This window comes from Labrus bergylta, chromosome 21 (assembly GCF_963930695.1).
Source record: "Labrus bergylta chromosome 21, fLabBer1.1, whole genome shotgun sequence".
Lineage (NCBI taxonomy): Eukaryota > Metazoa > Chordata > Actinopteri > Labriformes > Labridae > Labrus > Labrus bergylta.
This window is the reverse complement of record NC_089215.1, coordinates 17,001,521-17,028,765: the sequence shown is the minus strand read 5'-3', so window position 1 is coordinate 17,028,765 and position 27,245 is coordinate 17,001,521. Positions and strand designations below refer to the sequence as shown.

The 27,245-nt window shown below is 38.9% G+C and overlaps 2 protein-coding genes across 2 annotated transcripts; both read left to right on the top strand.

Moving 5' to 3' along the window:
* Nucleotides 1-681: 681 nt before the first annotated feature.
* Nucleotides 682-9,798, top strand: sult2st2 (sulfotransferase family 2, cytosolic sulfotransferase 2). Its single transcript, XM_020640133.3, has 6 exons — nt 682-881; nt 4,278-4,489; nt 4,825-4,951; nt 6,925-7,019; nt 7,114-7,294; nt 7,884-9,798. The coding sequence occupies exons 1-6, from the start codon at nt 743-745 to the stop codon at nt 7,991-7,993; spliced, it is 864 nt and encodes a 287-aa protein (XP_020495789.2). The 5' UTR covers nt 682-742; the 3' UTR covers nt 7,994-9,798.
* An 808-nt stretch (nt 9,799-10,606) lies between these two features.
* Nucleotides 10,607-26,176, top strand: LOC109988575 (polymeric immunoglobulin receptor). The gene is made up of 15 exons (XM_065949985.1): nt 10,607-10,674; nt 10,798-11,118; nt 12,524-12,823; nt 13,050-13,164; nt 13,400-13,497; nt 13,616-13,650; nt 13,914-13,925; nt 14,154-14,232; nt 17,859-18,179; nt 19,312-19,590; nt 21,405-21,513; nt 21,660-21,757; nt 21,857-21,891; nt 23,442-23,498; nt 23,705-26,176. Exons 1-15 carry the CDS (start codon nt 10,629-10,631, stop codon nt 23,756-23,758), a joined length of 1,959 nt encoding a protein of 652 aa, XP_065806057.1. The 5' UTR covers nt 10,607-10,628; the 3' UTR covers nt 23,759-26,176.
* Nucleotides 26,177-27,245: the final 1,069 nt, after the last annotated feature.

Below are 27,245 nucleotides of genomic sequence, written 5' to 3'. Positions count from 1 at the left end.
ACACAGTATATTAAGGCTAAAGAAAACTTATGGAGGATTATTGGACATATAGAACACATAAACACATAACTTATGGAGCACAAAGGCTTAAAACTATTTTACTTCATATAGGAACATTTTCTTAAAAGTCCAATTATTGCACTGCTATGCACATTCCATTTTAATACGAGAGAGAGAGAGAGAGAGAGAGAGCGAGAGAGAGAGAGAGAGAGAGAGCGCCAGGGAGAGAGAGAGAGAGAGAGAGAGGGGGAGGGAGGGGAAAAGTCGCTCTTCGACTGTGAAAAATCAGGATTGGGTTTCCTTAAATTGGAACATCAAATCGGAGAGTCGGAAAAAACATGGATACAAGTCTTAACATGATATTACCCTAAAGCAAGGAGACTAAAACGTTATGTTAATAATCTAAATGTAATTATATAGCCTAGTTCTCACGTGGATTAACGTCTTAGCGATATTGTAGGCTTAATAAGATAAAATAGGCTACTTAATCATCATTTGTTGTCCACGATCCAGTGACATAGATCCTTTTCTTTAAAAAAAAACAACGTTATTTTCTATCGCCTACGTTGTATCCACGTTACAACCATAGACTGTAAATAAACTAGAGCTCGCCAACACAAAGTCGAAACACTTAAAAACCAACTCGGAGAAAGGGACAGTCCGAGGAGAGCGTGAACGCAGCATGAAACTTTGGCTACCCTCCTACAACAGCAGACAGTCTTAGAATTTTCTTCCTCGAACAATGAGTGAGGCAGAGTTGTACACCCTGTACAAGGGGGTCTATCTGCCCTCACTTCTGCACCCCCAAGAGAGCCTCAAATACTACGAGGACTTCACTTTTCGCCCTGATGATATTCTCATTGTAACGTATCCCAAGTCAGGTGAGTAGCTCAGGTTGCCACCGTGCCTAATGTCTGCTGTTATAAAACACGAAGCTGTCATAATGTGTCGAGGAATTTTAGACCGAGTTTCGTACTTTTAAGTCGCCTACAGGTTACCCTTGTTTGTCATAAGAAAATAAACAAAGTGTCATATTCAACTCGTTTGAGTTTCAAGTGTCACGTAAACATTTCACACTTGCTGTGGTCGTTCACTCAGGTTGTCAGAACTAACACATCTGAGAAAGACAAAGTAGCTGATTTACAAAAGTATCCGGCGAGTTTGGCGTGGAGACGTTGAGTAATGCACCTGGAGCTTAAAGGCTGACCTACTTTTACAATGCCTACGTGTTTATATTAAACTGTGGATCAATGTTTCTTAGATGAGAGATCACCTATTTAATCCCCGAGGACCTTTACTTTAACCGAATGTAGATTTAAGTCTTGTATCTTTATTAGGTCCAAGTGGGGAAATCTTTATAGCTCACCAAAACACAAAAGACTAAAAACAAGTTCTTCTATGTTTGACGTGAGGCTGGAGTTACTCCTGGGATGCAGTTCAGTTTGAAGGAATACTCAGTGTAAAGAAACTTTACCAGATCTGAATGTCGTCTAAAAATATTGAATTAGACAGCCAGTACAACTTTGATGTTGTTTTGATAGCTTGTATAGTTAGTACTGGCTTTGTTACCACCATGACATAAGATTGTATTTATCATAAATATGGTAGACTTGTGTAAATCAGTGTACTTCGAGTGATGAAAGATACACCAGAAAACTCAAAGTACTTGGTCTCAAATCTATTAAGTTAGGTGGGCCAGATGTATGCTGTGCATGAGCTAAATTAATCTGTAGATCTGCAGTGACAGAGCTACAACTGTTTAAGATCTAATGAACAAAATTACCCTATGCATGCACTGCACTTAAATAGGACATATTATACTCCTTCTCCACCTCTTTAAACAGTCCTCTGTGGTCTAAATGAAACATCTGTGCTGTGCTTTGGTCAAAATATATCAAGCACCAGAGGAGGTTTGTGACCCTGTATTAACCAGCTCTCTCGGAGCGCTCCTTTTTTTGGTGTGTGTGTCTCTTTAAATGCAATGAACACCCCTGAGTTTTCCTGGTACACATCACTCCTTCACGAGAATAAATGGTGGAGTCCATGGGTGGAGATACCAGGGGAGGGGAGGAAATTTGAAACAGAGCATTTTTCTCTGTGTTGTAAGACTTATGCAGAACACAAACAAAGGACTGGATGGATTTATTTCACATTTTGTGGGTCCCCAAACATAAGCTCAAAAACACTGTAAAAGTGGATTTTTCATAATTTGTCCCCTTTTAATATAACGCCTTTAGCCTATAACTAAATATACTTCTAGTGTTCCAACTAGACCTGACAGATATGGAATTTTTCCGATATCGATATTAGGGAGAGAAAAAATGTGATACCGATATATTGGCCAATATCTTTCTTAGCTTTATCTTCAATCTTTATAGATACCAGAGCTGGGTATTGTCCACAATCTCACAATTCAGTTTGATTTCAGATAACTCATCACAGTACCTTCTGATATTTGTTAAATAATTATGTGTGCATATATTGTATAGGTTTAGAACAAACTGGCTCAATTTTTTTTTTTTATCATTTCATTCTTTAATGAACAAATAATAAAACACTTAAGTACAGTTTGACCTAAAGTGCACATTTGTGCCTGAGCTGAATTTGCAGCAAATCGTAAAAAACATAACAGTGCTGTGATGGCATGGACAAAAACTATATGCAAAGTGCACAAATGTGCCTGACCTGAATTCACAGCACCAACAGTGAACCCAGTGGAGAGGGGCTTGTATTGGGAAAAAAATAACTGCAATGATGAATCAATATTTTCAACCAGCCCTGATAGATAGAGCCATTTATTGTGTTGATCCCTCAAAGGCAGTCATGAAACACTTCTGAAAAACTTCGATAATGTAGAAAAGATCCCCACTTGACACTGTGGAGAGTGGTAATGCTTGTTGTAATCCATATAGCACCCTCTGCTGGGGAAAGAGAAAATCTAGTTACAATGAAACTCAAATGACATTTATTTTTTTAACTGGTGAATAAATCTATTAATATTGGCGCATATCTGTGATAAGATTAGCCGATACCGATAGTCACTTGATATGGCAATATCGGCTGGCTGATTAATCGTTCTGGCTCTACTTCCAACCACTCCAAGCCCTTACTGGCCACACCTGGCCAGATGCTTCTATGCAAAATACCAGGCCTCACTTCAGGATTCATATCCACACATGATGCGGACTTAACAGCAATTTAAGGTTCAGTGTCATGCCCAAGGACACTTTAATGTGTGGCCAGATTTTTCTGATGGAGCATGACCCACTCTACTTCTGAACCACAGCCGCCCCCATACTTTAGCTTACATCGTATCAATATCCAACAACTAGTTCATGTTGAACAACGTGTGATGGTTTGAAGAAAAAGAAAAGGTTGTCGAGGAGAGTGGTGACATTATTCCTTCCTTCCTTCCATCCTTCAATGATGAGTCCAGCAGTAATATGGCACAACTGCTGCATAAAAGCATCAACAAACTGGGACCTTGTCTAAATTAAAAAGGGCCCATAGTCATGTATCTATATATATATATATGTATATGTATTGTATGTTAGATAAAAATAATGTTATTGTCATTTCAAATCTATTTCATTTGCAATCCCTCAGCTAAGAAAACCACAGTTCCCATCTCTAAAGTTATCACATGAGATCTGTTCATTTCCCAGCTCTCATTGAAGCTTTTATAATGTGGTACACTTTGAGTTTTTAAGGTTTACTTAATGAATACACTTGTAATTAATTACTATTACTAAGTATCAGGAGGTCACTTCTTACTGTTTCTGCACGTAAGGCCTCATCTCAACCAAGGGACTTTTTATTCCCTGGAGTTTATTGTTAGATAATGAATGACACAAGATGCTCAATTCATTTCTCAAATTGTGTGTGTTTATATGTATATTGAGGCTGCATGGTGGACATCGAGACTGGGCAAGAATCACAGTTAGCATCAAAATTAGCAGCATCAATTACAAAGAGATGACAGAAGAGGGCAGTGTCAAACTTTAAACTGGATGTCAAACTTTTAACAGGAGAGAAATCCCCCTCAAATACACAATTTCCTTTTTACTCTATATGTGGTTTATGTTAGTGTTTCAGCAATATGAGTTATAAACTGTAAGTGGATATTGTACAGTAAATTAGGGTTGACGTTACTACAGTAGGTCTTAATTTAGAGCTGCATACAAATCAATAAGATATATCAGATCACAGGAAACGATGTGCATTAGTGCTTAGTGTTTCTACACTACTCAGTTAACCTCCTGTTTCCCTTGGTTCAGGAACGACCTGGATGCAGGAGATTGTACCCCTGATCAGCAGTGGAGGGGATCCAGCTTCTGTTGAGACTCTTCCAAACTGGGACCGAGTTCCCTGGCTGGAGGAGAATCGTGCTTGCATCCTTAACCTTGAACAGAGGCCATCTCCTCGCATGTTTTCCACACATTTCCAATACAACATGATGCCACCGTCCTTCTTTGAAGTGAAGCCAAAGGTAAATCTGTCGCTGAGCCTGTGGCTTTGGTTATTAGGGTTTTTCAGAGATTACAAAAGTGTGTCTAAAGCGTGCAAAGGCCTTAGTTCCACTTCATGTGTTTTCGCAATGAATGGAGAAATAAAGGCAGCGGACTCAGTGTGCCAGGTGTCTGCGTGCAAAGGCCTTAATTCCTCTTTATATGTGGTCTGTTCAAGAATGTAGATGTCAAATAGAAGTCTTTCCTAACATGTAAATCTATTTGCTAAATGAAGGTAATGAAACTACTGCGCCATGCTGGAAGAGTGAGTCTTCAAGCTCAACATATGATGAATAGATGTTTGTCGTCACTGTAGGTCGTCTATGTCATGAGGAACCCCAAAGATGTTTTCACATCTTCCTTTCACTATTTTGGGATAACATCGTTCCTGGTGAAGCCGGGCCCACAGGGCGAGTTCCTCCACAAATTCCTTAACGGAGAAGGTAGATGTCATTTTCACATGCATGAAATGTTCAGTATTTATTGACACATAACACAACAAATCACAGTAACTGACAGGAACTTCAGGTCTTTGTAAATCATGGCTTTATTTATTCATGTTTCAGAGTTATATTGGATATCAAGTTCGTCAGATGAAAAGCATTTACTCAAAGTTCTTGTTTAAGCCACTGACAGGCTAAGAATGTTATTTTGGGCATTTTCATACCTAACCCGACTGTTGGGTTCAGTTAAAAAAAAGAAGTGCGGTTTGTCTGCGCTGGTGTGAAAGCCGTCAAGCAAACCCTGGTGTAGACCAGACAACCATACAGAGACCGCTTGAAAAGATGGGTCTTCTTGGTCACCTTTTTTTTTTTCTTTTTTTTTTTTTTTTTACGCAGAATCTGGATGTTTGTAGTAACTCTCAATTTCCAGATCAGTCTGTGCGCCACTGGGTCTGTTTCTGAAACGTGAGCGCAGCGGAGTGCAGCCATGAGCAGTCGTACATACATCACAGGAGAACTACAAGATCACACGGGAAAAAAGAAGAAAAAAAAACATGTTGTTTTGTGTTTCTGAGGTTGCTTTGTTGTTCGTTTGTTGTTTTGATGTAATGTTGAGAAAGCGATGGAAAATAAGATTGTGAGTCCTTCTATTGTATTTTGTTTTGAAATTGACCGGCCTTTGTATGTCTCTTGTCTGACTTCCTCTCAGGGTCGTTCTATTCTGTCCTCTATTCTATTCTGTTCTGTCATTTTAAATATTATGTTGGTTCCAAAGTTTACATGTCAAACATCACAGTAACACAATCACACAAATAAACAAACAAAGGAATTCAGACAAGAGAAAGCACAGAGCATCTGGTCAATTTCAAAATGAAGAACAATATACAAACTCTCGATCCTTTATGCCATCACTTTATCAACATTATGTCAAAACATGGCGGACACCAAATGAATAGCAAAGCTACCTTGGAAAGACAAATTCACCTGCTTGTTTACACATTGTTCTCCTGTGATCTTGTGCACCCAAAAGTACAGTTGCTCGTGGCTGCTCATGCTCTACAGAAACTGACCCAGTGTGGTAGGTCACGTGTCGTCTGATGGAGCAAAACCTTGGGGGAAGTTAGTATTCTGTGCAGGCGGATCCTGTGGAAACCGCCAGGTAGACGTCCAAGCCCGTCAGTGGCAAAGCAGACTCTTCAAGTTGACATACTTTGATCCTGCACATTTTCCAAATCTAACCTTTTTTTTTTTTTTGCCCATTTGTCATTAAGATTCAAAAATATGTTTAAGTATCGCCCAGTTTTAAAATACAAGAATGGTCTTTACAGCCTTGTCCTAACAGTCCGGGAGCGAGCGAGCGTCAGTGACAAAATCAGCTTAATTCTATTTTTTACTATCCGAGTGTCCTATCTGCCCTATCTGTTTCTTCTCCAACGCCCTGTTTCTATTTTCCCCTCTGTCGCTCGTGTAGACAGACGAGAAAGGGGGCTGGCATTAGCTTTTCTCACTGGACACAGCTTGCTTGTTGTACTAAGTGGAGATTAAAGTGTATTAATTATATCCTTATCCGTGATTGAAATGTTGTTCTTTGACTTTTGTCAACAACACCAAAGAAAATATTTTTCTTTTTTTTCAGTTTTCAGAGTGCTGTGATTTGAGTCAACAACTCTTCAATACAACGCACCGCACTTCTGTTTGTCCACCTTCAACAGAAAAGCACTAGAAGTAGTACTCTTTGCAAGGGGAAATTGACATTTTAAGAGCAGAGAATGAAATATTTAACGGATGCTGTGTGGACAGCGAGCGTGCGATCATGAGTGACGCAACATGATATCCAATGCCTACTGTTAGGACACGGTGTTAGACAGTAGTGTTGTGCAAAGACTGCTAACTTTGATGGAAATAAATGACAGTGATTGTTGATGGAAGATATCATTTACTGATGATGACTGAACACTTTCTTTTCCTTCTAGTCATGTTCGGCTCATGGTTCGATCACGTGAAGAGCTGGCTGAATGCTGACGACAAAGAGCACATTATGTACATCGCATATGAAGAGCTGATCATGGTAAGACTTAACAATCATTTTTAACATCGGATGTGAAAGAAAACACGTCCACGTCTGTGACATTCAATGCAGGAAATGTTTCTCTCCGCTGCAGGACCTGAAGGACTCTGTGACCAGAATCGCTCAGTTCTTGGAGAAATCGTTGGACGCTGAGGCGGTAGAGAAGATAGCAGAACAATGTTTGTTCAAGAACATGAAGCACAACAAAATGTCAAACTACTCTCTGGTTCCGAGTGAAATCATGGACCAGACAAAGTCAGAGTTTCTCAGGAAAGGTCAGTTTCAGTATGGGGTCACTCCAACTCTAAATTAGTTCTGTCTAAAAGAATTTGGCTTTTAACTCTTTGTTTATTCCCCTAGTGCCACATCAAACTCTTACCTCAGCCTTAACGAGTTTTTACTCTATGACGCATGATCAGATGTTGAATTTTTGTCAGCAGTTGAACTTTGGTCTTGTAGCTCGGCTTGTGGTCCCCCTTACCTTTGCTGAAATGACTGGAGACATTTAGAATTCTTGCTGTGAGGCTGATTCATTTGTCATTTTGAAAAACAGTGAAGTGAATTCTGACAGAAAAGAAGCTCATTTCCTAAAAACAAGAATATCTTACTAAAGCCCACTCTGACATGCCGTGCCTGCTGAAGTGGAGATTTAAAAAAGTACACATTATATAGGCCTACTCAAATCTCCTGTTCAACGTGACAGAGCAAAATTCACTGATGAATATTAATATAATACTAACATACATACGCTATATACAATAAAAGGTTACACATTGTTAGTTTAGCAAACAAATCATTAACTCACATTTTTAAATATTAATTTCTTTGACTGACTTGTGACTTCTTTTGCATGCTGTGTTTCAGGAATTGCTGGGGACTGGAAAAACCAGCTAACAGAGGCAGAGGCAGAACACTTTGATGCAGTTTACAAAGACAGAATGAAAGATGTCAAATACAAATTTGTTTGGGAGTGAAATACACTTCATGAAAACACTCAAAGTAGGCATTTTCTACCAACCTGTAATGTACAGTAACTGGCCTCAGAGCATGAGAGCTTACTCTTATTCTCCAAATGCCTGATTGATACTTCTTCGTCCAATCTACACCGTATCATAAGCCATAGGATCGCTTAGCCCTGTACCCATGCAGAAGCTTATGTACAAAGCCTGACGTGCACCCCTAAAAGATTGTAGCTACCCATCCAAACAAAGCAGACCTCAATCCCTGTGATTGGTTTTCTGAATAGCATCTTATTTCCAGTATGTATAACATTTTTGGTATCACTGCCACATCTGAATTCTGCAGAAGGAAAACGCTAGAACGCTCTCATGAGTTCCAAATCCAAAATGATTTGCTCGTCTTCAGTCAGCGTGGTTTCCTGTCCACAAACAAGCAGAGAATGTGGTGGAACCAAAAACTGGGGACATATAGTCCGGGAGCCAGGTCTCTCCCTCAGGATGTTTTGCTACCTTTTTTTCACTATGATTTTTATTTGGCTCATACCTTGGGCCATCATCGTCGCGTGACCACTCCCAACTCGGGGCCGTTTGGTCCTGGGGGGCCAAAAAAAACCTTTTAGAAAAATGCTTAAGTCAAGATAATGTAAAGTCACAAATTAACTTGTAGAAAGTGCATCAATAGACATATAAATATGAAATTTGGCACAGAGTATCCAGAAATATAGGGGAAAGTAGCAAAATAAGATTCTGGCGACTCCTATGTCGTGTTAATCCAGTTATTTTTGTGTGTGAACGATATGAGTATAAGCACATCACATCAATAAAGTGATAATAAATGATTTTCCTTTGAGAAGATGGGCTTGTCATTCTATGAGATAAAGAGTAAAAATGTTTGACAGTCAGTGAGGTCGACTTCCAAACAGTCTGCAACTAGAAAGCGTGTTTGACAGCTTATTGAATGCTTAACAGATACACAGACACAAACAAGAGTAATTAAAGCATGTTCAGTAAGAAAACTAGGCCCTCAGACAAACAATAATGAACACCATAAAATAGACTTACAGAGGGTTCTCTGGTTAAGCCATTCCCTTAAAGTTCCCTTCAAACATCCAGCAGGGCGTTCTTTGGTTCTGTTTAAGTGTTTGGCTATAAAAAACAAAAAAACAAAAAACAAAGAAGGTACTTGTTTCAGATATTGATTTGCATCAGCCAATAGCACAGAAAGGGAGATCATCCGAGCAACATCACAGTCATGTTGGGGGTGAGATCGCGATGCCTTTACATGCTTGGTCCATAACACTGATTCTTACTGAACACAAAGTTGTTGCTTCAGACAGGGATGGAGCTGCTTAGTATAAAACAGCAATGCTTCACAAACATCTCCAACCAACCAGCACAGTAAAGCTCCAGGTCACTAAAAAAAAGTATCTGACAAGAGCCTAATAGTGATTGCCCCCTTTTTCAGTGGCTCTGGCTCCAGAAGTAAATGTCCCCATTCAAATCCTCCATCAAAAATTCATAAAATCCTTACCTAACCAAGTGATTGAAGCCTAGAACCAAACAACCAGCTACCCCAATGTTCCTGACTATAATACAATTGAATTGGCGTCAAAGGTACAAGACTATGGTGGCGCTGGTGGCGCTGGTGGCGCAGTGGTTAGTGCGCGCGCCCCTTGTATGGAGGCTACAGTCTTTCCCGCATGTCATTCCCTACTCTCTCGCTCCCTGATTTCCAGCTCTACTCTACTACTCTCCACTGTCCTATATCTCCATTAAAGGCACAAAAAGCCCAAAAATAAATCTTAAAAAAAAAAAAAAAAGACTACTGTATGTATATCGTTTTTGTTCGGATTCAAGGAACTACCCATCCCACAATCCATTGCGAATGATATTGATTATTCTTATTCTTGTAACTTCTGTCGTTGTTATAGTGTTTATAATGTTGATACAAGTGTTGTAACATCTCAGAGTTTGTGTTGTGTGAATTTATAATTTACGTATACCCATTTATAATGGGTACTTCAGACTGTATCATTGTCATTTACAAATGTTTGTGACTTTATTGAAAAATGTAAATTAAAAGAGTTGGGAAAAAAAAGAGGAATCCGGCCCGTATGCGAGTGGCACTGAGCCACAGCCAACAAAGTCCATGTGATGATAAAGAATAAACGCTCCATACCCAGAAGTGTGCGACGAGCAGTGAGATATAAATCAGATTGTTTCTGGTCGATTATACACTGACGACATTAGAAAACAGACGAATAAAGACAGACCACTACTGCCAGTTGCAACTCGTGCAGCGCCATGTGCAGTTCAAATAGTGTCTCATTTTCTTTTGTAGGTCATAAAGAGGCATCACTATTCTTTTCAGTCTGTTTCAAGAGCAGTTAAAAATCCCTCCCAGGTGGCTTTAATATTACCCCTGGACTTAACCCTGACTTAAAAAAGGTTTCTTTTGAAGCAAACGATTCTGGGTAGAACTGCAGCAATCTGTAATGTTTAGTGTGCAAGTGAGTATAGGTTTTAACACCTTCTGTAAATACATTGTATGGGGTGTCAAACTGTGGACTTATAAGGTAACATGAGGAAGTAGAAGTCTTTCAACAGAAAGACAGGACACTTTTTAGTCTTCCTCTTCTCACTCACCGACATGGCCGCTCATCTCAGCGCTCTTCTCATCTTCACTGGACTCACAGGTCAGTCAGAGTTCTAACATTTGTGTTTCCTTATATTTATGCCAGGAGGTCAGAGGATGGTGTGATTATAATTGAATCTCTCTAAATGTCACTGGTTGAATTTTTTCTTGGGTCTTGTTGCAGGAATTCACAGCGTTATGACTGTCAGTAAAGTGCCAGTGAAGACTGGAGGCTCCATCTCTGTCCCATGTCTCTATGAGTCTAAATACAGAAACCATGCGAAGTACTTGTGTCAAGGATATGAATGGAGTTCCTGCTCCTACAGAGTTAAAACCAATGAACCAAGACGTTCAGGACGTTTTACAATCTCTGATGACAAACAGCAAAGAATCTTCACTGTGACTATAGATCGCGTGACTCTTTCTGATTCTTATTACTGGTGTATTGTGGAGATGAACAATGGGGCAGATGTTGGGGAAAGGTTTCAGCTTTCAGTCACTGCAGGTAAGACCAAGTGGAAAGAAACCTGGGCCATGTTTTTATATATTTTGTGGTCTTTAAAACTGAAGTACCAATTTATGTTTTGGAATATCCCCTTTTAGGAAAATATTTTCTCATTCAATGTACATACATCCACTTAAGTGCTAATGTTCCTAAAGGAGAGTATTATAACTGAGCACATTAATTTAGGTTCAGTACAGAAATAGACTCGCGGTCAGAAACTGATGTTAGCTCGTTCACTTGTTTCAAAGCTTCAAGACTTAATTCGAAGGTTCAAATGTTGCTGATCTAATACTTTCTTGATTGGACCAAAGTCACAAAACATGTAGATACAGTCAAGGCCAGATGTACCATTAGGCCAACCGGGACCAGGGGCCTGAGATGTGTAAAGGCCCCAGGGCAGTAAGTAAGTAAAAAATCTGGTTAAATCTCGTCCTACTTTAGCCACTCCGCTGGTGCCAAAACAGCTTTTCACACAGTGCCACTGCAAGCCATCATACCCCTTCGCTGATTCTGTGGTAGTGGGCCTATAGTGTTGGTGGGTTTGGTGGGCAGCTGCATTTTGGAGGGGTACTTAAAAGTTGCTGCCCAGGGTGACATTGTTGTGTTAATTTGTCCCCTGGATACAATAACTGGTCAAGTGGACCACAAACTCTATTCTAAAGGATAAAATAACTTTTTCTATCGGTGGAGTCTGGTGGCTTTAACATGATCAATTTCCTCTTTCAAATAAAACCTATCTCTGTGGTGATCCTTTTTATGTTGCATACACGGAGAAAATCTTTTTTAGTCTGTGAGTGCGTTGATCAATCTCAACTGGAACATGTTCTACTCTTTCTGTAACCATCAGTCATTAAGACACTAACGCGGGAAAAAATAATTAATGAATAAAAGGCAAAGGTTGAAAAATACTGGAATTCTTCTTTAAATACACAGATCTGCAAATATTTAGATTAATTTCTGGATGTGTACATAATTATACAGTAAACATCTGAATGTGAAGTGTTTATGCTCCAAGAGCTGAAAATGCACACAAGTCATCAATAAAAGGCTGGCCTCTCAATCAGCTGTCTGTTTCCATGTGACTTTGCAACATTACTGCCATGCATGATCCACAAATGTGTGTTTTAATTCACAAATGTCTGTGGTGGAGGGTTTGTCTGCCCTGAGCTCAGGCTCACAGGCTTATAGTAGCTTCATTTCGTCTGTCGAGCCTCAAAGAAGTCATTTCAATCAAACCAGCACCCCATAATGTTTATAGACTATAGTGGGTCACAGTTTTCTTTTAAAACATGTTCATGAGTAAGTGTGAATGTTGGAGTCGTTTATCTACAAGAGGTATCAAACAGCAGAAAGTACTGATGGTTAACCATAATGTTGTAGTAAATTCTGTTCCCTCTCCCTCGAGGTCGGCCACCGCTCTCCGTGGATCATCAGGAGGTTACAGGATTTATTGGAGGAGATGTTCCTATCCGCTTTACCTATTCTAACAGAGGAGAAATTCAGTGGTGCAGACTGGGAGGGTCCTGTATAAAGGAGCCACACGGATCAATAGATGGTACAAGAGTTACCATTGATCTAAAAAACCCTGACGTTTTCACTGTGACTCTGAAGAGACTGAGGGCAGAGAGCAGCGGCTGGTATTACTGCGCCAAAGGAGACGTACGGATGCCTGTGCGTGTTACTGTTAAAGAGAGACCGATCACCAGTAAGTATCATACTACTAACAAATAGTTTGAAAATACAAGTACAGTATTATAAAATGTTCAGTTATTACATTCGCAGCCGTAAGTAAAGGTTTGAATTTGACGTTTTTTTGATTGCAAGGACAAGTTTCTGGAAATGATCCTCCATGCTTCACCAAGCATGATAAATTAGAATTCACTCATATTCATTTTTGTGATATATTTTAAAGCCTGTGTTTTTCTTCACAGACACACTGACAACAACAAATCATGTGAACACATTGACAACCACTCTTCAACCTGTGAGTCATACGTCTTCCATTGGATATGAGGAACACACCACGATTCAGACTGAATCAAACAGGTCAGGCTCCTGAGCTTATGCACACAATGGTTTATTTAGGAGTAATTAATCACTCAGACATTTGTTATTGAATCCAGATCCATGTTGTTCAATGCACATTTGATCTAGCTGCTAATATTATTCATTATTCAATTTAAACTCTTTTAAACTGGTGCAACCATTTCTTGAACACAAGATAGTTAAAGGAGGCCAAATTTAAAACAAAAAAATGTGTTGTCTTTATAATTTTCCACAGTGTTTTCATTCACCTGAGGAATTTCTCCATACGTCTGAGCGTGTTAGTCCTCATTGTACTGGTCGGCTTGTTGGTATGGTTTATTTTCAAAAGACGAAGTAAGTGTTTGCTGACTGAATAAACTGAATAGATCACACTCACCTTTCAGATGTGAAAGAAAATCATTTTCATTGCACTATAGTCAGTTTCATGTGATTTTTTTTGTTTCCCTTATAGACCGCACCACAACCCAACCATCAGCTGCAATATCGGTATGCTATGCCAATTTATCTACCTGTGCAGGTCCCTTATCCACACTGTGTAACTGCAGATACTGTTCCATTGCAAAACAGTGAAGACTGAAGGTGCATTTGCAAACGGGTGGGGGCGGTCAATAGCAGCAGACAGTCCCCACCAACGATCCCAGTAAAACGTTCACTTTTTCTATTTGAAACAATGTGGTAATAAATACAATATTTACTCTTTTGAAGACTTTTTGTGAGTTCTTGTAAATAACTTTTTTCTTCTTTAACAGCCAGAAGACAACGTAACATTCAGTTATGTGAGGACAACAGCAGAAACCTAAGACCAGGTAACTCTAAAAGACTCTCTCATAATACTTGCTCAGCATATATGGAAAAAAGGAAAGAAAACAAATACAGAAACTCTCCAACATGTCTTATTCCAAAATTGAAGAACCACACAGAATTAAAAACATGTATGAAAGGAATGAAATCCGTGTTTTTTTTTCCTGTGTGTTTATCTGTCTCTCAAGCTCATGTTTCGTGCGCCCCTCCACCTCTCCAACTCCACCATCTCGCAGAATCATCATCCATCATTTCTCATCCCATCTGGTCTCATCAAGTCATCAGCTTCACCACCACCAGTGTCTGGACTCCATGGGGGGGATCTATTCTGCCGTTGCTAAGAATTGTCATTCTACACATCGCCCACCCCTTAGAGTCCAAGTGCCAAAAATATTTCTGTCAAGAAACATTTCCATATTTCATTGTAATTAATATTTGTCTTTATTCAATTGTCTCTCCTGATTGAAATGCTGAGTGTAATGCAGACGGGAAGTAACTGGTTAACAGAATGAACTGAAGAAAATGGCCGATTGAAGAGACCCAGCCAGTCTGAAGCTGTTCCTATACTTCTCTTGTGTTATTCTCTTCATGGTAATGTTATTCTCTTGGTGGTGGCAGTAAGCGCAGTAAGTCAATCCAGGCTTCCCTCTCCCTAGCAACGTTTTCAGGCACCTCTTTGGGGATTCCAAGGCGTTCCCAGGCCAGACGGGATATATAATCGTTCCTGCGCACTCTGGGTCTAATGAGGAAACTCATTTCAACCGCTTGTTGTATCTGCGATCTTATTCTTGCGCTCATTACTATTGTCTTTTTTAAAACTTTATTTCAGTACTTTTATATTTCCCTTCAATGACAAAGTATCCCTTGTATTTACATGTTTTTCCCAATCAAAATAAACTTCCAATTTTTCTCAAACACAGATTCAGTCTTAGTTTTTTATCATGCAGATTGATGCCCAAGTTTTTGTTTGACTTTTAGTTTTGATATATTATTTGATGCTCATGAGGTAAAATGGCGTCATCGGCAGCTCTGTAGAAAAACACAACTTCTTCAGAGCTGTATGTTTATCGAGTAAAATGAGGAACAGCAAGAGGAAACTTAATAAACACTAACGTGAGAGTCTGAACTTTCCATGACCTTTAGAGTCTGCTTCAACCCGACACAAGCAGGGGCGTGTCCAGACTTTTTTGACTGAGGTGGCCCAACTGGGGCACTGACTTATGCAGTTGTGGCCTTATGTGTAATGGTGATATATGTATATGTATATATATACATATATATGGCAAGCCATTTAGGAAATTAATATATTGAACAAAACTTTGAATATATTGAATGCAACTTTGAATATATTGAACAAAGTCTGAATATATTGAACAAAATCTGAATATATTGAACAAAATCTGAATATATGGAATTGAAGCTGATTTCAATTCTCCAAATCCACCAGTTTCATTGTTGTCATCAAAAAGACACCCTGCTGAATATGCTGGTTTTGCAAAATGACATCAGCTGAAATATACTAATAGTTTGTTGACTGTGAAAACTTTTTTGAAACAGCTCTTCGTACTCAAAATTGAATGAATAATTTTGAATGTAGAATGCGTCACCTTTAAGATAATCAATTATTGGAACACTTTTACTGCTTATGAGTAGTAATGTTCTACAAAACATTGCTGAGCACACTTTAGGGGATTTGTTAGTCTCTTACTGAAATGCCATCTGATATAACGCTACGGACTTCCATTCAATATATTCAAAGTTTCATTCAATATATTTAAAGTTTCATTCAATATATTCAAAGTTTCATTCAATATATTCAAAGTTTCAATCAATATATTCAAAGTTTCATTCAATATATTCAAAGTTTCAATCAATATATTCAAAGTTTCATTCAATATATTCAGACTTCATTCAATATATTCAAAGTTTCATTCAATATATTTAGACTTTGTTCAAATATATTAATTTCCTAAATGGCTTGCCATATAAACGGCTTGCCATATACAAAATAACATCATCATTTATTTGTTCTTGGCTTTTTTTCCGGTATGTTTGTGTATACTGGTATTCTCTTATTAATGATCACTTCACCCATGTCTTTTTTTTACTTACCCATATCACTCTTCTTTTACCTTTATTTCTAGGACTGTCTGTCTGCTGTTGTGTCTAATGTGCTGTCTGAGTGAGTGTATGTGTGTGTCATATGTCCCTGGTTGGTTCTGACCTGAGCTGGGTGGGTGGGTGGGAGGAGGGAGGGGAATGGGTGCTTCAGACTGTATCATTGTCATTTACAAATGTTTGTCACTTTATTGAAAAATTTAAATAAAAAGAGTTGGAAAAAAAAAAGAGGAAGTAATGAGACACATTTTCTAAGCTCAAAATGTGTCAGTATAAACCTGTCCTCCTGCTGATGAAATTAATCCTTAAACTGAGTATCTTCTTAAGAACATGGAGTCATTTAAATGGAAAGACAGTATCACACTGTGATGTTGTCCTTCATATTTAATTTTGTGGTTCCATGCCTTCTTGCCTCAGTTCTCAGAACTGCTGTGCAACATCTTTCAGAAACTTTCACAGTCTTGTGTAACAAGTGAAATGTTGCAATTTAAAGTCAATCTCTTCAAGCAACATCCACATAAAGGTACAATAGGGAAACATAAGAGAACAACAGCGTTAGTAGGATTTTCATCCATCTGCTTTATGATCAAGTTAGTCAAAGTATTGTTGGGCAAAACATGCAATTACCAAAAAGCACACAATCTCTTGAACAATAGAATAATTCTACATATCTGTACAGGTTGGAAGGTGTTTTGTGTACAGTAAGTTCAGACTTTGCCTGGTTTTCCAATTTTTGGAAAGAAACCTGAGACAGAGTTTACCCTCTACTAGGTGATGCTGCACCAGTTGCAACTGAGGCATAATTGAAATCTTAAACCTAGCTCCCATTAGGTGTAAAGTGTTCCCTAAAATAAGGTTTTTAATGCTGTAGGCAGCTGTTTAATAAACACAATACACATGATATCATACCTAAAATAAATCTTAAAGACTTTTCTCAGTACAAAAAAATTGTATAAAAATACAAATCTAATGTATCTGAAGATCATGTGACTTACTTAAAGCTCCTTTTTTTCTTTCTCGTCGATTTTGGCGCCCCCTGTGGTTAAAGCTGACCTTTCATCTCGTTGCTAATCTTGTGTTGTAAATGCATAGGTAATGTTTACTACCAAAACATCTGCTCCTTTTTTAACAGTAAAATGTATCACTCACGGTGAATATTTTTTGTGTGGAAAAAAAATGCTGTAACTCATTTCGTCTGACAACTACCATGGGCAGCAGTTACACGCACTGAAAATACTGAAAAAGAAATAGTCGATCTTGTCGTTGATGGTCTCATTTGTTTTTGTAGGTCATAAAGAGGCATCACTATTCTTTTCAGTCTGTTTCAAGAGCAGTTAAAAATCCCTCCTAGGTGGCTTTAATAGTACCCCTGGACTAATAAAGAATCCTGACATAAAAAAGGTTTCTTCTGAAACAAGGGATTCTGGGTAGAACTGCAGCAATCTGTAATGTGTAGTGTGCAAGTGAGAGTATAGGTTTTAACACCTTCTGTAAATACATTGTATGGGGTGTCAAACTGTGGACTTATAAGGTAACATGAGGAAGTAGAAGTCATTCTAACAGAACGACAGGACACTTTTTAGTCTTCCTCTTCTCACTCACCGACATGGCCGCTCATCTCAGCGCTCTTCTCATCTTCGCTGGACTCACAGGTCAGTCAAAGTTCTAACATTTGTGTTTCCTTATATTTATGCCAGGAGGTCAGAGGATGGTGTGATTATAATTGAATCTCTCTAAATGTCACTGGTTGAATTTTTTCTTGGGTCTTGTTGCAGGAATTCACAGCGTTACGACTGTCAGTAAAGTGCCAGTGAAGACTGGAGGCTCCATCTCTGTCCCATGTCTCTATGAGTCTAAATACAGAAACCATGTGAAGTACTTGTGTCAAGGATATCGATGGAGTTCCTGCTCCTACACAGTTAAAACCAATGAACCAAGACGTTCAGGACGTTTTTCAATCTCTGATGACAAACAGCAAAGAATCTTCACTGTGACTATAGATCCTGTGACTCTTTCTGATTCTCATTACTGGTGTATTGTGGAGATAAACAATGGGGCAGATGATGGGAAAAGGTTTCAGCTTTCAGTCACTGCAGGTAAGACCAAGTGGAAAGAAACCTGGGCCATGTTTTTATATATTTTGTGGTCTTCAAAACTTTAAAAAGTACTAATTCATGTTTTGGAATTAAAGAAGATTGCTACAGCAGGGAGAGATGATGTAATGGCTGCAATATCCCCTTTTAGGAAAATATTGTCTTATTCAATGTACATACATCCATTTAAGTGTTAATGTTTGTTCCTGAAGGAGAGTATTATAACTGACAACATTAATTTAGGTTCAGTACAGAAATAGACTCACGTCAGAAACTGATCACTTGTTTCAAAGCTTCAAGACTTCATTAGAAGGTTCGGTTATTGAACACTGAGGGAATGCTACTTTCAAAACCATGCTAGTTTTCGATAATTACCAACCCTGCATTTAAGGTGCAGTAAAACACAGAGAGTTAGATGTGTGAAATCACTGTGAGATTATTGTTACACACATCCATGATGCAGATATTTATACATAGCTCCCACAGAATACAGACTCCTAATTGGATCACTGTAACCAAAGACACCAACTGAATAAAGGGCAAAGGTTAAAAAATACTGGAATTCCTCTTTGAAAAATCTTTAATCGTTATTATTTTTTTAAATAATGTTTTGTTTAATGGAGCTTTAATCGTAGCAAAACTAAAATGTCGTACGCAGGTCTGCACACACACCTACAAATGTGTACAGTACACAGATCTGCAAATATATAGAGTAAGTACATAACTATAAACGGCTGAATGTGAAGTTTTTTTGCTCTAAAGTCATCAGTACAAGGCTGGGCTCTCAATCAGCTGTCTGCTTTCATGTGACTTTTTTAACACTACCCCTGTTCATGATCCACAAATGTCAGTGCCGAGGGTTTGTCAACCCTGAGCTCAGGCTCACAGGCTTATCGTGGCTTCATTTTCGTCTGTCCCACCTCGCTGGTTACTTGTCTTAAAATTGACGAGTAATTGTAATCAAACCAGCACCCCATAAGGTTTATAGACTATAGTGGGTCACAGTTTTCTTTTAAAACATGTTCATGAGTAAGTGTGAATGTTGGAGTCGTTTATCTACAAGATGTATCAAACAGCAGAAAGTACTGATGGTTAACCATAATGTTGTAGTAAATTCTATTCCCTCTCCCTCGAGGTCGGCCCCTGCTCTCCGTGGCTCATCAGGAGGTTACAGGATTTATTGGAGGAGATGTTGCTATCCGCTTTACCTATTCTAACAGAGGAGAAATTCAGTGGTGCAGACTGGGAGGGTCCTGTATAAAGGAGCCACATGGATCAATAGATAAACGTAACCCTGACGTTTTCACTGTGACTCTGAAGAGACTGAGGGCAGAGAGCAGCGGCTGGTATTACGGCGCCAAAGGAGACGTACAGATGCCTGTGCATGTTACTGTTAAAGAGAGACCGATCACCAGTAAGTATCATACTACTAACAAATAGTTTGAAAATACAAGTACAGTATTATAAAATGTTCAGTTATTACATTCGCAGCCGTAAGTAAAGGTTTGAATTTGACGTTTTTTTGATTGCCAAGACAAGTTTCTGGAAATGATCCTCCATGCTTCACCAAGCACTCTTTTTCAAGAACTTTAACCTGTCAGGTTGAAACCAATCGATACACTGAAAGCCATCAAACCTTGCCGTTAAACGTCACACACAGCCCATCATTCAGTACACTCGTACACTGATGAATAATTGTTAAATATACACTTTTTTGACACATATTCTGCCTCAGCAGCCAGTCTATGGCCCTTCTCCTATAGATGTTATGTGCATATGAAATTGTTGATATACAAATTCAGAACCTATTATGTTTTTGTTTTTTTACATAATAAAGAATTTGAGTGAATAATGATGGTTTGCTGAAAAGTGCAAAGAACCAGCAATGGCCAAAAAGACTTACATTAGGAAATAAACATGCAGCATATTCAGAAACGATACAAATTCAAAAGCACATGACAAAAACAAATGAAATTACCAAAATTGGCTGCGGACCCAGAAAACTTGCTGCAAAAAGCCAAACAAAAACATTCATTAAAAAAAAAAAAAACAGCTGCAAATAGACAAATGCTGAACAGAAGTGCTCCAGGCCTGTAGGGGCGCTCCAGGAAACAAGGAAGTGAATTTATTGTTTAGATAGGGCATAGCTTGATGACAGAAAGTAATGTGAAGGCTCAAGCACCTAGGAGATTTAAGGTTGACCTATTATGTTGACCTCCATTTTAAAACTCACATATAGTGTTACAATGCTGGATACTTATACTAAACATGGGCAAACTTCAGATCATGAGCTAAACCTATGTTGGAGTAATCCCAGGATAAGTCTGCAGAATGCGCTAAATGGCTTGTCCTGCTAATCACACGATAGTTCCCTAAAATATGAAACCGAGAAATTCACAAGACAGCTTCCAATCCCTCTACGTATAAGCTGCTGAAACCTATTAACATAGGGTCTCTTCTCCCAACACCAGAGAGCAGCCCGACCTCCATGGCAGCCCTGCAGCCTTCTGCCCCTCTGAAGGCTTCCAGAGAGCTGGCCAATCAGTAAAAAGTGGGCATGATAGGAGACACAGCTGAAATGAACACTTTCAGCCAGAGGCTAAAATGAGTGGTTTTTGTGTAGGCCAGTATAAGATAACAAAGGATTTTTTTGAGCTGCAAATTCTGCAAAGCTACTCGAAAGGTTCCACAGACTGATAACATGCTGCACACTTGTAAGTCATTTCTGTCATGTCTGATGTGTCCTTAGGCAAGACACTTAATCCTGAATCGCCCGTTTGCTTCGTGATTCGTGGGCGGCGTATGCATGTAATGGGAGAGTCCATGGGTGGAGATATCAGGGGAGGGGAAGGTTGTTTTTTTATTTTATCAGTATCCAGCTTGTGACATCACAAGGAGAGCAAATTTGAAACGGAGCATTGTTCTCTGTGTTGTAAGACTTATGCAGACCACAAACAAAGGACTGGATGGATTTATTTCACATTTTGTGGGTCAGTAGTCACTCAGGTTACCCAAATATTTGTTCAAAAACACTGTCAAAGTGGATTTTTCATAATATGTCCCCTTTAATGTTTCCCATTATTAATGTATCCTGGAATAAAGGTTTTACTGGTGCCATTGTTTGGAATATGATTACATGGAATAAGCAATTGGGAGACAATTGAATATAGAAATGAGACTACTCATTAATGTGATATGATTCTGCTGACATTTTGTTGTTTCTCACAGCCACAATAACAACCACAGAAATAACAACACAGTTAACGAACATTTCTCTCCAACCTGTGAATCACACGTCAGCCTTTGCAAATACCACATCTGAGAAGCAATCAGAAAGGTCAGTGTCCTAAGTCATGGTTCATCTATGGACAGACACCCTACCACTTAAGGGACAACATGTATATGTTTAATTATTTCAGCTGTCTGAATTCATTACCTTAAGATATGTTTATCTGCATCCATCTGTGTTTACTGTTGCTGCAGGGGTCCTGATTACCTACTGCGTTTCATCATTCCTGCGAGTGTACTCATCGTCATTGTGTTAGTGGCCTTGATCTTCTGGTGTGTTTTGAGACAACACAGTAAGAATATTCATAACTTAAATTAATAATAATTTGTTGAAGATTGTATTCCAGTACAGCATCAAGAGGCATTAACAGATGTTTTCTTAACCATTCTAGAGCTGAAAAAAGCACAATCATCAGCTGCAGCAAAGGTAGGAAATACTTTATTTTGTTTCAAAAGAATGCTTAAATGATCCTCAATGTGGAGACAAAACTGTCATCAAATTTGATATTTCTGTTAGGGCTGCAGATGCTCCTATTCATTTTTTTAATTAATGTTACTAACATTGTTCGATTTATTTTCTGTGAAGAAATATGCAGAGGTCCTAAATATGTGCCCCTGTTTACAACCCTGTTTTCCATATGATTCTCTCATGATTTATTTTACAAAATGAGACTGTAGACAAATGATGACAGAAACAGATTCCTTTAGGGGCTGCAGACCCTCTTCTCAGTGTGATTTGGGCCTCTTAATATATATTTTTTCTCAACAAGGGGAAGTGATTGAAGCTTCTCATTGTGGTGTCGATTAAATGCTGCATCATGCTGGTTGTGTTATTTGTGTAGTTCCCTGCCTTCTTGTAATATTTGCACACAGTTTTGGTCTCGTCTGTTATCTTCTGTCCTCTTTCATTTTCTGTCTTGGGGAAGCCACAATGCTTCCACACCTCCGATTTAAAAGACGTTGGTGCATCCTCAATTTCAAAATCTTGCTCTACAGCTGCCAACCGCCTCTCTTCTTAAAGCCCTGACACACCAAGGAGACTGTCGGCCGTCGGTCCGTTGGTGAGCGGTCATCGCCCTAGTTTTTGCGACGTGTCCAGCTCCGTCGCTACCTGTTGACCCCAGTTAGCCTTTTTTTGGCTAACCAGTGCCATTTTCAGCTTTTTATCAGACATTATTCTCCATTATTCTTCTTATAGAATAACTTATATTACGACGTGTGTAATATAGTGTTGAGCGACAGCGGTTAGAAAGTTGTCTTCTCATATCACAACAACGGTTTATTTATCTGCGTTCTTCCTCGTCCTCTCCCGGTTTCCCCTTTTTGGACTGACGATTACGGACTACCGCTACCTGCTGGCTTATTGCCTCTCACACATGCGCAGAACGTACGTGGTGGTTGGCCGTCAGCTGCAGTCTTTGCGGTGTGTTCTAGTGAAACTTTTTGGCCAAGACTTTCTTACCAATGTAACTTTAGCTGCTTTGCTATAGTGCTCATGAGGATTAAGCCGGGTCTTTGTGATATAGCATTAAGCAAGGTCTTTACCTGCTTTTTGTAATGTGTCTCGAGATAACACTTTTTTTGAGTTGACACTACAGGCGGCCTTCGTCGCCACTAGTTTTTTTGCAGTCTGTTTGGTGTGTCAGGGCCTTGACAGCTGCTGGTTGCTCACGATATTATTGCGATGAGTTTTCAGAGTATCAGTGTGAATCTTGACACCTTTGAATCCATTTATCATGATTTTACAATTAATCTTTACATCCCTACATTTTACACAATGCCCCTACTGTTATTGAAATTTGAGATCCAATCATACATGCATACAGATTAGCAATTTATGAATATTACCATAGACTTGTTTCACTTCTCTAAATTTCCAAATCTACAAAGTGCACCTTTAAGAAAACCTGCAGGACCTTAATTTCACTTTTCTTTTTTTTAACTTTTCTTGTGTTTGTTTTTGCTGCTTCCTCACAGGCTGAAGCGGAACTAACATACAGTGTTATTTCACACAGGAGACCAAATATGGAGAAGGTAACTAAATGATTGAATAAGGTGTCTGTGCTGCTCGCTCCCAAAGCAGAACAACACTCTGCTATAACAAATGTATGTCTGATATCACTGCTGGTTACTCTAGTATACATAACTTATCACAACAGCTATCTCCTTTTTTTTTAATCCAGTGTGACCAACATATGTATTACTGTTCTTCCAATTGATTCCCTTGTTTTGTTCTCCAGCAGGATCCGGCACCAGATGAGCATGTTACGTACAGCACATTAGCTCAACATTAAATGTAATCACTGTGATAGCTTCGTATGAATAGAAGTGACAAACCAAGCACATTTATAGATTCATGTACATTGTGACTTTTTGCTGCGTGTTAGTTTTAAAAAAAAAAAGTCTTTCCTCTGTTATTTTGCGGTTTTCTACACCTTCTCCCGTGAGCTCTTCGGCTGGCTGCCCGATGTGTCACAGCAGCAGCAACCTGTTAAAGTGTTAAAGTACAAGCTTGTGGTGTGAAGTGCCTCAGCTCCAAGTGTTAGATATAAATCATGTTTTACTTACTTTTTTTTAACTAAATTACTCTATACCAGCAACATAAAGATGGAAGTAAAAAAAAGCAAGACAATAGTTTGAAATGTACAGAAGCCCTAAGAGGACATTCATTCAGAACTTTGACTTTTTAGTGTCTTGTTCTGACAATGCTGGTTTTCCCGTGATAATGAGATAATTTCAGCTTTCCTCTCGAGATCTACAGAAATGAACTCGTTATCGCAGGAAAACCAGCATCCAGGCTTTCAGACAAGATGCAACAGCTCCTTATATGATCTAAAGTACAATTCTTACACTTCAGTTAAAAACATTTAATTTCAAAACCTGACAGTTGTTTCTGCTTCCTGTTTGTTATGTCAAGCCAGCACAAAGCAGTGCTGTATCCGTAGTCACAAACATTCTGAGAATCCTCTCAGAGACCTCCTAACTCAGCTTAGAAAATGCTAGCAAGGACTTTTACATCAGGGGCCGTATTCAGATGTATATGTTATATAAACTTTAAGCAGTTTAAGAACTTTTAGTAAGTATATAGCGGACAAGACGGTTAAAATCACATGCCCACAAGTGCAGGAGCCTCTCCACATGCTGATAGTTATATCAACATGTACTAAAGAGCCTTAATTAGTGATTGGATGCACCTGTAGAGGTAACCACATGTAGAGAAACTCAACATGCATGTCTCACTTTACAATGTCTGCACAAATCATTTTTGTCAGTTCTGCCAAACTATGATTCAATTTAATTCTTAGTGTTTGGAGAACATATACATCTTCTCCTCAGCTTGAGAAACTCTTTAGCCCGTTAAAAGTCCTCCTCGCTCCTCTTCACAGTTTTACACCTTGGGGCAGTGGTACTCAGCCTTGTCAGACTTAAGAGCCACATTGACCAAAAACTATTTCTGCAAGAACAATCAAAAAACCTCTTTCTTTCCTAAAATATGTGTGGGTAAACACAGTGACATGACTTGCAAAGAATAATTTCTGCTGACAATGTTTCCCTTTTTTTAAAAATTACTTTGGATTTTTATTTTTTGTTTAAGTATAAAAGATCCACAACTAGTCCCAAATGATCCACATGTGGCTCGAGAGCTGCAGGTTGAGCATCACTGCCTTAGTAGCTCTCTTAAGGGCTAAAGAGCTTTGTGAATAACTTTCATCTTTACCAGGTTCTAGTTTTTACTTTAAGGGGAAATTCTTAGAAAATGTCCTGACTCCAAAAATGTTCTTAGAATTTTGTCATAGGAGCAACTCGTAGTACTTAGGAAGCTTTGAATACGGCCCCAGGAGTGTTATTAGGACTCCCTTTCAAGTTACTAACCACGTATTTCCCAGTATTAAATTACTCATACTGTAATGTTATTATGAAATAGTAAAGAAGAACACCTTGAACACAAGGAAATAGAAAGTTCAGCCCTTTTTAAAAGCAGAACTTGTGACAGAGGGTGTAAACACAAAGAGGGAAGTTGAGGACAGGACAGCAGCACGACCTGTATTTTAACAACTGCGTTACAAAATTTGCACGTTATGCCAGCTTCAAATTATAACAAGACTCAAGGGAAGTCTGAGGACACAGAGAAAGTGCTTTCATTTTCAGCAGGCTCGGGTATGGTAACGGTGTTTTCAGGTCTGATAAAAAAATATCCATCAGAGAGCTGCAGCTCATTGAGAGCGCTGCTGCCAGAGTCCTCACCAGCACACAGAAAGTGTAACACCTCAGATCTCTACACTGGCTTCCTGTGAGTCGAAGGATAGATTTTTAAATCCTGCTCGTCATTTATAAAGCCCTAAATCATCTCCGGCCATCAGCCTGCAAATAAATTGCACAGGTAGTGTAGGAATGACATTGAGCGGTGACTCAGTGGTGGAGTCAGTTGACTTTCAATCGGAAGGGTTTGATCCCCAGCTCCTGCAGCTTATGTCCAATGTGTCCTTGGGCAAGACACTTAACCCCAATTTGCTCCCGCTGCTTCTTTGTCGGCATATAAATGTGTATGACTGGGATTAGTTAAAACTGATGGCTATGTTTCATAGGAGCCTCTCGGTTAATGTCAGACAATGTTTTCTGCATCATACTCTCCACTGTTTGTAATTATTATTCATTTTCTGTCTTTTTTTTTCACTTATGTTGTCTTATGCTTGTAATAAAAAATTCAAATCAAAAAAGCTGCTGTCAGGCTGACCAATGATGCTAACATTAGCCCTGTTTCTACCAAGTTGTACAGTTCGGTTCAGTGTGGCACACATATTTTGACATTTCCACTGACAACATTTGGGAATGGTCCCAAACAAATAACATCCGTAAACATCCTACTTTTTATGCTACCCTTAAATTGTGGTGCCAAGCATACCCATCCAACCCTTAAAGGTGGGGCTAGAGCCACTGCAGTCCTTTGATTGATTGAAAGAATATTCACTTCCTGTGCAACAGGGGTAATAAAGGACAACACAAAATGCTCCATGTTTAGATAGACCTGTGGATCTCGTGGAGACCAGGTTCTAATTTTTATTTTTTTGAGAAAAATGTCAGCACACTCTGCCTTGTGCCATGGAAGGCCGCAGACGTGCAGACCTTCCTCTGTATCATTGGGGAAGAGGACGTGCAGATTGATACAGAATCTGTTTAGATCAGTAATAGACCACTATAATAAGACAGAAGTACCATGTAGCCTGTGAACCAAATGCACAGGTGGGACTAACATTGGAATGAAATCATCTGCATAGTCTTGTCACAAAATAAAATCCAATTTAGGTTTTTACAGAATGAAAGCAGGAAGAGAATACAATTTACAATCAATAGTTTTTAACACATCACATTCAAATACTGCCTTACACCTTCTAGAGAATTTGTTTTAGATCTGGTAATGGTCAGTTAATGCTAACTCTTACGCTAATGCTAAGGCAAACTTTGTCGTGATTTTACTTCTTCTGCAACTCAAAATTATCCGAGCATTAATTACAAAAATAAACCTGATACTGATGCCGTCTGTTCGTGTCATAGTTTATCCCAGTTGACCACTAGATGGTGTGCTCAGCCTTGTAGAGAAACATGAACCAGGAGTGACATGCTCCACAAGTTAAATGACGTTATCTGCTCATGTTGTCATCACTGGAACCAAGAAATACAAAGAGACAATAATACATTAGGACACAATTTACTTTATTTCATAATATCAGTATAAAAAGCTACATGGTGTGAGTTGTGTTCATGCAGCTTTTACTGTAAAAA

Excerpts from the sequence above, each read along its gene's own strand:
- sult2st2 (XM_020640133.3), top strand. The coding sequence starts at position 743 with ATGAGTGAGGCAGAGTTGTACACCCTGTACAAGGGGGTCTATCTGCCC. Across the intron at positions 882-4,277 it reads TGTAACGTATCCCAAGTCAG|GAACGACCTGGATGCAGGAG; the intron begins GTGAGTAGCTCA and ends CCCTTGGTTCAG. Across the intron at positions 4,490-4,824 it reads TCTTTGAAGTGAAGCCAAAG|GTCGTCTATGTCATGAGGAA; the intron begins GTAAATCTGTCG and ends TCGTCACTGTAG.
- LOC109988575 (XM_065949985.1), top strand. The coding sequence starts at position 10,629 with ATGGCCGCTCATCTCAGCGCTCTTCTCATCTTCACTGGACTCACAG. Across the intron at positions 13,498-13,615 it reads GTTTATTTTCAAAAGACGAA|ACCGCACCACAACCCAACCA; the intron begins GTAAGTGTTTGC and ends TTTCCCTTATAG. Across the intron at positions 19,591-21,404 it reads TAAAGAGAGACCGATCACCA|CCACAATAACAACCACAGAA; the intron begins GTAAGTATCATA and ends TGTTTCTCACAG.